The sequence below is a fragment of the Bos taurus genome, chromosome 7 (genome assembly GCF_002263795.3).
Source record: "Bos taurus isolate L1 Dominette 01449 registration number 42190680 breed Hereford chromosome 7, ARS-UCD2.0, whole genome shotgun sequence".
NCBI classification, from domain to species: Eukaryota; Metazoa; Chordata; class Mammalia; order Artiodactyla; family Bovidae; genus Bos; species Bos taurus.
In genome coordinates, this window is record NC_037334.1 from 6234636 (window position 1) to 6247315 (window position 12680).

The following is a 12680-nucleotide window of genomic DNA, read 5'->3' on the forward strand; positions in this document are numbered from 1 at the left end:
CAGGGACCTACAGTATAGCACAGGGAACTAAACTCAATAGTTTATAATATTCTGTAAGGGAAACAAATCTGAAAAAGAATACACACACACACATATATATAGTGGGTTGGCCAAAAGGTTCATTCAGATTTTCCCATAACATCCCAAGTGAACCTTTTGGCCAACCCACTATATATAACTGAATCACTTTGCTGTACACCTGAAATTAAGACACTATTGTAAATCAACTGTGTGTGTGTGTGTGTGTGTGTGTGTGTGTGTGTGTAGTCACTCAGTCGTGTCTGACTCTCTGCAATTTCATGGACTGTAGCCCACCAGGTTCCTCCGTCCTTGGCATTTTCCCAGGCAAGAATGGGTTGCCATTTCCTCCTCTGGGGATCTTCCCGACCCAGAGATCACACCTCCTGCATCTCCTGCATTGACGGGTGGATTCTTTACCACTGATCCACCTGGGAAGCCCAGTATTGAATATTAACTACACTTCTTGGGATCATTTCATAATATATACAAATATCGAATCTTTACATTGTACACCTGAAACTAATACAAGGTTATATGTCATGTTTAATTTTTAAAAGGACTGTCTAGAATTTAATATAAATGGCACCCCACTCCAGTATTCTTGCCTGGAAAATCCCATGGACGGAGGAGCCTGGTGGGCTGCAGTCCATGAGGTCGCTAAGAGTCAGACACGACTGAGCGACTTCACTTTCACTTTTCACTTTCATGCATTGGAGAAGGAAATGGCAACCCACCCCAGTGTTCTTGCCTGGAGAATCCCAGAGACAGAGGAGCCTGGTAGGTGGCCGTCTATGGGGTCGCACAGAGTCGGACACGACTGAAGCGACTTAGCAGCAGCAGCAGCAGCAATCCCTGTTGTAACTAGAGGAGCTATATATTCCAACTGTCCTGGGAGAGCCAGCTTATTGTAGTTGTCCTGGAGTAATTGTTTGGATCACTCCGTTTCACTCTCAAAAAGTGCTTCAGTTCGGATAGTATGTTAATACAGTCCTGTTGGCACAATAACCATGCTCTCACCCTGGCTCCACCGTAGCTGGGGAACCTCAAGCAAGTCACTCCGCTACAAAGCAGTGTGCTTGTCAAACATTCATAGCAACCGAACACTTTCTTAAATGAAGACTCTTTACAGAAATACCACGGTAAGCAACAATTCAAAGTAGCATTTTATTAGTAAAAAAAAATTCTTTCCTATAGGCAAATTAGTGTTTACATATGAAGCAATTGATTTTCACTGAGGCTGCTGAGATGGACACTCATATTTTAAACCAGAAGTTGTAGCTAAATCTTATTTATGCATTGGGTAAACCCCTGATTCACAGAGACATGGTGCAAAGAGTAGCTTTAATTTTTTTTCAAGGGCTCCCCTCCCCTCTAAGTTAAATGGAGATGGCAGGAGAATCCTATGCTAGTCATTTCCAGCACCTTAAAAACTGCTACCCAATGTGTATTTTTAAATTACAGTTATAAAACATTTTTAAGTGAAATTTGATGCTAAGTGACATTTGCAGAACTGTCAAAGCCCTCCTTGGAACACTAGTGTTAAAAATGGCTGAATGAGACCATCGGTCAGGTCACATCCAGCTCAAAAGCCTCTATTTCTAAGGCTGTTTTTTTTCTGTCTGGAATTCAGCTGGAGGTGGGGGAGGAGGAGAGGATGGAATAGCACCTTGAAGGTTTGGACTCTGCTATCCTTACAGCAAAAGCCCCAGAAGCAAGTGGGGGCTTTTAGAAGGCTGCAGGCATAAAAGAAAAAGCCATTTAAGTGGAGCAGAAACAGTCAGACTTTTGAACTTGCACAAGGCAGAGATGGTTCAAAAGCATGGTAGGAAGATGTCGGCAGCTTTATCCATCTGCTTCCAAGAGCCTCCAGTTTTTAAGATAAAAAGCATCTCTAGCCTCAGAGTTTGAGAGCCAAGGAGTATAGATGGAAGAATGATAACAGGTTTACTGTTTTAATGCCAAGTTGGGTCACAATGAACTAGACACATGAGCCAAGTGTGTCTATAAGTGCAAATTTGAACCCATTGCCAACTTGGTTAAAATGAGGACATTTCTCATAAAAATCCAGATTTCTGGCTTTACTTATGACAACAGGAAGCTCTGGCACCAGTGGGCTGCTCTCCCCAGGGCCATTCAGGGTAGAGTCAAGGTTCTCGTGTCTCGTGCCAAGAAAGAGCAATGCCCTCCATGTTTGCATGGTCACCATCATAATCTGCTGGTCACCCCAGTGCACAGCAATTATCTTGATTACTTGTTGGTGCCTGTGGGCATTTGAATGTGCCACCCATGGAATTGATGGTTGTGCTTCTGGGTCTAAAATTAGAGTGAGGTGGTCCCAACAAAAATTGGAACAGGAAGGCTCTAGATTCTAATTTCTCAGAGTTCTCTCTGCTCGTGATCTTGAGCAAATCACGACTAACTCTGCAAGGCTGTTTCCTTATCTGTAAAATGGAAGCAGAAACTCCTGCCCTCTCTGAAGTATGGGCTGTGATAAGGATCAGACCATAGCAACTGGTGCTTTATAAATTGGCTCTGTGGTCCACGTCTGTGGTCTGGTTGGTCTCATATCCATCCATCCCCATGTTGGCTAGCACCCCAGTTACCCTGGGGAGTAGCCTCTCCCCTTCTCAGTCTACAGAGTTGGGTGGTGTTGACTCCAACCTCAGTCTGGATGGACGTGGGGTCAGGACCGCCAAGCAGAGTGCTGCATTTTCCTCAAAGATAGCTTTGTGTTCTGGGATGGGTGTATGAACTAATTGGGGCTAACAGATTTAGAACCAGGACTTTGGTTCAAACTGTTGGAAAGAGACCTTCTTTTCTGCTGAACTTGGCTGTCATGATGCTAATCTGGGGGTGGACCGGAGAATAGAGCTGAGGAGAGAAAAAAAATGGAAAGATGGTAGGAAACAAGGTCTGGTCACATAACTGGAGGCTTCGAGTCCAGATATATATCAACACATACTTTCTTTTTGCTTCAGTTGGACTGAATGGGACTAACTCACTTGGCGCCGTCGGGGGTTTTACACCAGCAGGCAGACTTGTGAGCGTTTGTTTGATCTGGATTCATTTCCCTGGGCACTCTCCGATCTCAAGTCCTGGAGTGCTCCTGCAGCAGCTGCCAGCTCTTCTCTCTGCCTGGATTTGACCATCCACACTGCTTTCTTGAAGTTCTTGAGAGGGTCCTGTTGTGAGATTCCTGATGAAGGGCACTGGAAACGCTCACGGATGAGATAGCCGTGTCTGGAGGGGGCAATGAAGCCACTGGAGGTTGGGATGATTCTGTTCACCACGGCATGCACAAACTGGACAGCCAGCAGTGTGCCTGTAGGGAGAAGTGGTGGGATGGGCACAAATGGTAAAAATTCAGCCACAGAGATCCAATCTCACACATTTGAGACTTAGCTGCGTGGGGTCAAATTTCTTCTATCCCCCTTACTGGCTTAGGCATGACAGCAAAATTCTCATTCCCTCTTGCTTCATCCACAATATGGAAATGATAACTGAGCCTACCTGCTGAGGGGAATTCTGAAGATTTGAAGATGTTATGCATGTCAAGTGCTAAGTATCAGTTTCATCCCAAAGTGAATTCAGTCAATATTATTATTGGAGAAGGAGCGGGAAGAGAGGTTGTGAACCTGTGCAGGATGGGCTTTTAAGGCCACAGTCCACAGACCTTAGCATCTTTATTACTCTGTATTAGAATACAATGTATTCAGTTGCAATGTATTAGAACATAACTATTCAATTATACTGATTCAATCACAGTGTTTTCAGTTATAATGTATTTGATTACAATATATTCAACTCTATCTGCTATTCATTCAGCCACTTACTTGCTTTATGACCTTGAGAAAATTTCTTAATCACTCTGAACTTCAGCTTCTTCATTTGTCAAATGGGGATAGCAATAACTCCTACCCCTCCCTGCCAGTGTCATAAGGGTTCCTTTCTCTATAGGAGAATGTGACAAAGGTAACCATGGGGAGCAGGTAGACCAGCTTCAAACCACAGCCCACCCCATCTCTCAGAGCCTCAAATTTTATAAAAGGTGGGTGTGTACTGAGATAATGAAATGACTTGGTGACAGTATCCAGTACACAAGAAATGTTAACTTCTGTTAATATGTCCTTAGTGTGATGTTAAACAGAATGAGAAATGTGGAGTTTTCAAAGTGGCTGATCTTAAACAAGGCTCCCCAAACATTTACAGGGCCTGAGGAAAGAGAATGAATGGTCAACGTCCTATAAGATACAATATGTAAACACTGTAAACCCAGCTAATAAACTGTTGTATTAAGTGAAATATATTCTATCCTTCTACATTGGTTGATATACCTTCAGAACACCTGGAAGGTCAGGTTTGGGTTGAGGATTCTCAGGCTCTTCAGTTCCATGTCTGAATATAACAGTATGGGAGACCCCAGATGTCTGTGATTTTCCCCTTCTCTTCCCACATCCAGCTCCATCCTACATCCCTAAGGGGCCTCAGATACATACATGTGAATCCCCACCCAGGTCACACATCCAGACTCCATGCACACCATTCCACAATCACCTTCACAGCCTGGGGGTGTGCACGCTCAAGGCATAGCCCACTTTCAGAAGGATAGACCTGGGAAAGAGGCCCACAGAGGCCCTAAAGAGGACTTCTGGGGCATGTGGGGAGGGTGTTCTGGAGTTCCAGGTTTTCAGAGCATGGGTTCTAGAAGAAGAGGTATAGCTCCAGTTGGGCCTGTTCCCTGAAGCTGCAGATACCTGCCCCCCAAGCAGATGGACCCAATGAAGGGAGGTCAGAGCAGAGCCCTCTAATGTCAAGGATCCAGAACAGGGTCTTTTGTCTCCAGACCTAAGCTCAGTCCTACCCTCAAAGCAAAATGACTCACCATCCAGCACACTCCATACAATTATGGAGCAATCTTTCAAGCCTGCGTAGACATACTTGTCATCCTTGGAGAAGCAAGCACATTGGACTCCTATACAGTAAGAATTCTGTAGAAAAAGGCAATGTGATCTTTATTTCAGACTGAAAGACACCTAGGAATCCAGCCCCAAGGCACTTGTATAGGAAGCCAGACTTGTAAACACCTCTTGGGTGATGCATATGTGCTAAGTCGCTTCAGTCATCTCTGACTCTTTGTGACCCTATGGCTGTAGCCCACCAGGCTCCTCTGTCCCTGCAATTCTCCAGGCAAGAATATCTCCTCCAGTGGACCTTCCTGAACCAGTGATTGAACCTGCACCTCTTATGTCTCCTGAATCGGCAGGCAGGTTCTTTAGCACCACCTGGGAAGCTCCTTCTTGCGAGATGGATCAAGTTAAAACCTGGAGAGATGCTACGCATTGATATTCCTTGGCCCAAAATACATCTTCAAAGAGATTGGTTTGAGAGGATTAGTGACATTTTGCATTGGAGAACAGGAACTATAGGATTTAATTTCTTAAATGATCTTGGTTATACAAGTATTAGCTCCAATTGTATTTAATTAAAAACTATATGCTAAATGAAATTAGGAATCCTAGAACAGAAAAAAGGAACTCACTGAAAAACATATGATCCTGGACTTCCTTGTGACACAGTGGGTGGGAATCCACCTACCAATGCAGGGGACGCAGGTTCAATCCCTGATCCGGGAAGATTCCACATGCCACGGAGCCCCTAAACCTGTGCGCCACAACTGCTGAGCCCGCATGCTGAACTACTGAAGCCCGTGTGCTTGGAGCCTGTGCTCTGCAACAAGAGAAGCCTCAGAAATGAGAAGCCTGGGCATCTGAATGGAGAGTAGCGCCATTCATTGCGACTAGAGAAAGCCCACGCAAAGCAATGAAGACCCAGTGCAGCCAAAAATAAATTTTTAAAAAGATACAAATTAAAAAAAAACCAACAACATATGATCCCAATAAAGTTGATAGCTAATCATATTGTTCCCGTGTTACTTTCTTAGTTTTGACAAACATACTCTAGTTATGTAAGATGTTAATATCAGGGGAAGCTGGGTCAGGAGCAGGTAAATGGGAACCTTCAAACTATCTTCACAACTTAATCTGTAAATCTAAAATTATTCCAAATTTAAGTTTATTTTTTTAAAAAGAAAAAGCTAGGTGTATTTAACTGCTGTGGTGATATTTCCCAACTCAACAAGGCAAAAGATTACTCATATCTCAGCCTTATAGTGACTTCATCAAGATAAGTCAGGGGGGATGAAGGCATTTTGAGATGAAACTGCCTATATTCTGTTCTCTTAGTTACAAGATTGTCTCCCTTAGTTTATTAAGAATGCTTATATCTTGCAACCTCAGGTACTATCTTTGTTCCGCATCTGAGAAAACTGGAATATTAGCACAACCTTACAAGATTGTTGTGAGGAATAAATTATAGAATGGTATTTTAATATGTATATTTGGACTGCAAGCAGATCAAACCAGTCAATCCTAAAGGAAATCGACCCTGATTATTCATTAGAAGGACTGATCCTGAAGCTGAAGCTCCAGTACTTTAGCTGCCTGATGTGGAGACCCGACTCATGGAAAAGACCCCGATGGTGGGAAAAATTGAAGCCGAAGGAGAAGGAGATGGCAGAGGATGAGATGGTTAGATAGCATCACCAACTCAACGAACATGAATGTGAGCAAACTCTGGGAAATAGTGAAGAGGAGCCTGGCAGGCTGCAGTCCATGGGGTCATGAAGAGTCAGCAGCAGTGACTGAACAATTTTGCATAATATATATGAATATGTAAATATATGATATCACGCAATCATACTGATACAAAATTTATAACTTCTTAAGAGATGGATGTGAAAACTCTTGAACACTTTGTATGTAAAGGAGTCATCAGTTTCCCTCCTCAGAGCCTTCCCAGTTGCTGTTCCTTCTGCCTAAAATGCTATTCCACCAGACTTACCTGACTTTCTTAATAGCAGCCCTTGCCACGCTCTACCTCTTTTTCTTGCCCTATTTTTCTTCAAAGGTCTTGTTGCACCCCAAACATCATGTATATGCTGCTTTGTTTTAATTTCACAAACATTTAATGGTCAGGAGCTCTCCGAGGGGCAGGTACCACCTCAGTGAACAAAACACATAAAAATCCTGCCCTCACAGAGCTCACAGTGTCTCCCCGACTAGAACGTGGCTCCAAGAGGCAGGACGCCGTCTGCTATGGTCAAGTGCCTTCCTTGGCACTAGAAAGAGCCCTGGCATGGGTCATACAATCAAAACCTTTGGGTGAAAGAAAGGCCAGACAGGATCAGGGTGAGAAGAGTGAGGCAGGACTGTGCCAGCGCAGGATTTGATCCTGTCGTTATTTTCACTTTTTGACTGTGCTGTGGGATCTTAGATCCCTGACCAGTATCGAACCCGGGCCCCCTGCATTGGAAGCTCGGAGTCTTAACCAGTGGACTGCCAGCAAAGTTCCCATCCTGTCTTTATTTTAAATGTTGCTATTTGGGGCTTCGCTGGTGGCTCATTGGTAAAGAGCCTGCCAATGCAGGAGACACAGCTTTGATCCCTGGTCCTGGAAGATCCCACATGCCATGGAGCAACTAAGCCTTTGCACCACAACTATTGAGCCTGTGCTCTAGAGCCCAGGAGCCACAACTACAAAGGCCTGCGTGCCCTAGAGCCCATGCTTTGCAACAAGAGAAGCCACCACAATGAGAAGCCTGAGCACTTCAGCTAGAGAGTAGCCCGTACTCGCTGCAACCAGAGAAAAGCCCGTGCAGCAATGAAGCCCCAGCACAGCCCAAAATAAATACACAAATAAAACATTTGAAAATAAATAAATGTTGATATTTTATTTTGTGTGTATTTTTTGCATCTATTTTTATTTTTTAAACATTGAACTAAACCATTATTTCTCTGGATGGCCAAGTTTTTTGGCATCCCCTAAAACTCTCTTCTGGAGGCGAGGACCTCTCTCACTTGACTCACACTAGTTCCGACCCTGGTTGGCCACATGTGGTGTACCCTTAATAAATGATGCCCATCATCCATTTTCTAATGCCAGGACATGCACATGGTGTGGTAGGCTACCCACCGTGTAGCTCATCTCGAATTTCCACTTGCACACCTGCAGGTCCCAGAGACACAGTAGGGCTTCCTCGGCCCCGCTGACTGCCAGCTGCTCTTTGTGGCTGACCTCCACACAGGTGACTCGGCTCCCATGGGCCTCCAGAGGGAACACCTTGGAATTCACACACTCGTAAAGGAAGAGGTCACCGTTGATCATGCCGTAGATGACACGACAGTCAGCCAGAATGGCCACACTGGCTATGGTGTCAGGCAGTTGGGTATAGAAGGTGTATATTGGCCCGTCGATGACTGGACAGGGGTCCCCCGGGCTGATGTCCAGCACCAAGACGGTGCTGTCATAGGCAATGGCCAGGTGCCCCTCGTCCTTACTAAGAGCCATGCAGTTGACGGCTTTCCGGGCTTCTGGAGGAGGGATACACATCACGTCTTGTCTGGAGTTCAGGGGGAACACCAGGACAATCCCCGAAACGAGGCCAGTGAAAAGGAGATTGGCCTGCTCGGCAACCTCCAGACACCTGACCTCGTTGGAGGTGTCCAGAGCATCTTGCTCCTCACCTGTCACAGAGAGAAGACCGCATCAAGAATGGATCACAGGGATACTGGTTCCCATCTTTGAAGGATTTAAAAAAATGCTTTTGTTACCCTTCAACTTAGCTATTGCCAGTCTCCCTGGTTTCGCTCCTGCCCACCAATCATCCAAGCTTTAAAATATGACAATCACAACATCTCACTGCCCTGCCTCAGACCCTCTGAAGCTTTCTCAGAACCAATATACATGCCTTTCTCAGGTCTTCGGAACCTCTCATCCCAAATGTTTCCTTTTGCCACCCTCTGTAAAGGGTAGGAGAGTAAATATTTTTGCCCCGTATGCTCTCTGCTGTCACCACTTAACTCTGCTGGCACAGCCCTAAAGCGGCCACAAACAACATGGAAACAAGTGTGTGTCTGGATTTGGCCCTTGGGCTGTGGCTTACTGACTCCTATCACCTTGCCCACCACCCTGCTCTGTTTCTTCACATCCTACTCTCCCCCATGACTAGCAGGCAAGCACCTCAAATTTTGCAACTTCATCTGCCTTCCTCACTGTTAACGCCCAGAGTTTGGCCCCAAGACTAGCACTAAACCAATGTCTGTCGAATCCAGACACGAACTTGCGAGTGAATTTCTTTTCTCATTTTATGATCAGCCAGGCAGAAGATTGAAGGCAGAAGCAGAAAAGGATGACAGAGGATGAGATGGTTGGATGGCGTCACCGATTCAATGGACATGACTTGGTGACTGAACAACAACAGGAATTTCTATACCTCCGTCTACCCAGTGGGGATTGGGCAGGTATTACTACTGACATGCTTAGATCCCCTTTACCAGTCAGTTCACCCAGATCTAAGACCTCATGGCTGTTGAGTGAAGGAAGCACCTCATTTAGCAATGCCTAGGGGCTGAGCCCACCACCTAGGATGGACAGTGACTGCCTGATATGGGAGTAAAAAGGCTGGTCCCTTTGCTTCAAGATGGGACAACTGTGAAGTGCAATTCGTGTTCCTGGGCTCCTTGTGGAATCAAGCTGAGACCAGCTCCATGTTCAACACTGCTGCCACCCAGCCTGCTTCCTCACTCTCTCCTCCTGGGAGCCCTCCTCTGTACACCACTTGTGCAAATATCCCCATCAGGAACCCTGCCTCCAGGGAAGCCTCAACTAAAACAGGAATTGACCATCAAATAGTCAATGACCATATGCTAGAAATTTATGAAATCGAGTCCTGTTTTCTATCAGCCACTTTTAACCTAACTGGGGTGTTACACACTGAATGTTTGGGTCCTACCCCCAAAGAGGTGTTGAAGTCCTAACCCCCTAATGTGATGGTGTTAGGAGGTGGGACCTTTGGAAGGTGATTAGATCATGAGGGTGGAGTCCCCATTAATGGAATTAGTGCCCTTGTAAGAAGAGACTCTAGAGATTGCTTCTTTCTCTGCTCTCTGCCATTGGAGGACAGATTGAGAAGGTGGCCATCTGCAAACCAGGAAGTGGGCTCTCAACAGACATTGATCTGCCAGGGCCTTGATCTCAGACTTTCTAGCCTCCAGATCCATGAGAAATAAGTGTCTGTTCTTTAATCTTCTCCTCTTCCTGTCTATGGTGTTTTGTTATGACAACCCAAACAGACCAAGACAGGGGCTTCAGTTCTTACCCACACAAATGGCTGTGCTTAAGTCTTACAAACCTTCTGCCAAGTCCCAAATGCTGACTTTGTTTTTGTCCCCAGTTTTAGGGAAATAGACGTAGCTGCCGTTGTGTGACACTGCTGTGAGGCCAGTGCGGTCCAAGAATGGGTTAGAGGCCCTCGGCTTCTGAGCACAGGTGAGATCCCAGACTTTAAAAGATGAGGACTGACGGGAAGCAGATGCCACCAAGGCCCCACCCCGGGCCAGCAGGCTCACAGGGGCCCCGACACCGTCCAAGATGTCCAGCAGAGTCCCCTGCGCTGACAGACTCCACACCTGAGGATGGAAGCAGAGCGGCAGAACTTCTCCTTATGCTGCTGCAGTTCAGGAGGAATATTCTTAAGCGCACTTGTCTGCCCAAGATAAACTTTCAGGCTGGAGGTCAAGGGCCCTCACATTTCCTCACCCCCTCAAACCTTCCTACATCTCATCAATCAGCTACCATGGCAGTTCTCAAAGTGTGTTCCAGGGAACCCCTGGAAGTTAGCCTCCAGGTGGTTCTGCAAAAGGGGAGTTTCAGGGAGTTCTACAAAAACACAATTATTTTTGCTGTTATTTAAGAAGTCATTTGTCTTTTTTACACATTCTTCCTCTCATAAATGAGCAATAGTCTTCGAGAAACTATGGAATATGTTATCAGAACAGATGGGAGAATGTAGAATCAAATATGAGAATCTGATTGTCTTCTGTGAAGCCAGACAAGAAAGAGATTTGCCAAAATATGAAATGATAACACTTTTCATGATTTTTGTGTGTGTGTTTCAGAAAATAATTACTGTTTTCACAAAATTATGCTATTATATTCATATGTCACATTGAGGAATTAATGGAGAAGTATTTTTAGATTTTGGCATTTAAAAATTTAACATGGTAAATATCAGTAGATACTAAATGCAATACAGGATCTGAAAAATGACACTTGTAGAAAAACTGGTGAAATAGGATCGAGGTCTGTAGATGAGTTTTGTCCCAAATGATATTGTCCCAATGTTAATATCTTGGTTTTGATAATGAGATCAATGTGATATAAGATGTTAACCCTGAGGATAGCTGGGTGAAGAGTTGATATGTATAGTTTTATGTTTTACGGAAGAGTTGCGAAGAGACCCAGAGAGTACTCATATATGTGTGTGTCTGTGTGTATATAATCATATATATATGTATATATGTGTGTGTATAATCATATACATATATATGTGTGTGTGTATATATATGTCCAATCCTGCTCCTCTGAAAGTTATATATATATATATATATATACATACACACACACACACATATATATGGGGCTTCCCTGGTGGCTCAGGTGGTAAAGAATCTGCCTGAAATGTGGGAGATCCGGATTCAACCCCTGGGTCAGGAAGATCTCCTGGAGAAGGGAATGGCAACTCACTGCAGTATTCTTGCCTGGAAAATCCCATGGACAGAGGAGCCTGGTGGGCTACAGTCCATGGGGTCACAAAGAGGTGGATGACTGAGTGACTAAGACACACATATATATATGAGATCTATCTGGGCTCTCTTCACAATTCTTCTGTAAGAACCTAAAACTATTTCAAAATAGATCATTTGTTAAAAAATATATGAATCATGTGGATATAATCCACATACATGAAAGCTCCTTGAAGGTTCTCAATAACCTTTAAAAATCTAAAGAGGTCCTAAGACCAGAATGTTGCTGCTACTGTATCACATGCTCTTCTCCCCAGCTTGGAGAACTTTGAGCTTAATAGGATTTTTTCCCCATCTCCCCAACCCTGCTCCTCTGAAAGTCAAACTCTTCCCAGTATTTTATGTTTAGCAGGAATGCTCTCTCTTTTGTTGAGTGCTTTAATAATTCTCCCTAGATCTGTCTCTGAGTCCCAGAAGACCACCCCCACCGTGTCATCCAATGACCTGCTCTGTTTTGCCTGCACTAGTCTTTGTGGGTTTCTGTATTTTGAAGCCAAATGATCCCTAAAGAACCATACTTTGGGACTTCCCTGGTAGTCTGGTGGCTAAGACTCCTTGCTCTCAATGCAGGGACCTGGAGATCTCATGTGCCACAGCTAAGAATTTGCATGTCACAACTACAAGATTCCACATACTGCAACTAACACCTGGAACAGCCAAATAAATAAATATTTTTGTTTAGAAAAAGAATCATACTTTCTCTTCCAGAGGTGAAGGTGAGGACGATGGGCCATGCATCTCTCCCTCACCTGAATGAGTGCATCCCGGGACCCGGTGACAATCAGATTGTTTTCAGGACCAAAAACGGCTGTCTCTACCACATCTTCATGTTCAAGGTCAGTGGCCAGGAATCGATGAAATCCCTGTGCATCTGCCAAAAATATCCTCACGGACCTTCCAAAACCTAAAACAGCAGACAAAGATTATACCTTTCACTCCTTGAGGAATTTGAGAGTA

The 12680-nt window shown here is 44.6% G+C and overlaps 1 protein-coding gene and 1 long non-coding RNA gene across 5 annotated transcripts in view; one reads left to right on the plus strand and one right to left on the minus strand.

Annotated features, from left to right (window-relative positions):
* Positions 1-1166: 1166 nt before the first annotated feature.
* The window catches only part of NWD1 (NACHT and WD repeat domain containing 1), an 82448-nt gene continuing 70934 nt past the window's right edge, over positions 1167-12680 (minus strand). For 3 of the 4 annotated variants that reach the window (XM_015471888.3, XM_059888303.1, XM_059888302.1), the window contains 5 exons: positions 12473-12627; positions 10271-10547; positions 8053-8603; positions 4904-5009; positions 1167-3343 (listed from right to left, as the gene is read on the minus strand). In XM_015471888.3, the coding sequence (XP_015327374.2) occupies positions 3042-3343; positions 4904-5009; positions 8053-8603; positions 10271-10547; positions 12473-12627 (1391 nt within the window). In that variant the 3' untranslated portion in view covers positions 1167-3041. 4 annotated transcript variants of the gene reach the window in all.
* On the plus strand, positions 9238-12518 carry LOC132345678 (uncharacterized). The gene is made up of 3 exons (XR_009495146.1): positions 9238-9380; positions 10313-10407; positions 12432-12518. It is a non-coding gene; the product is annotated as an uncharacterized lncRNA (long non-coding RNA).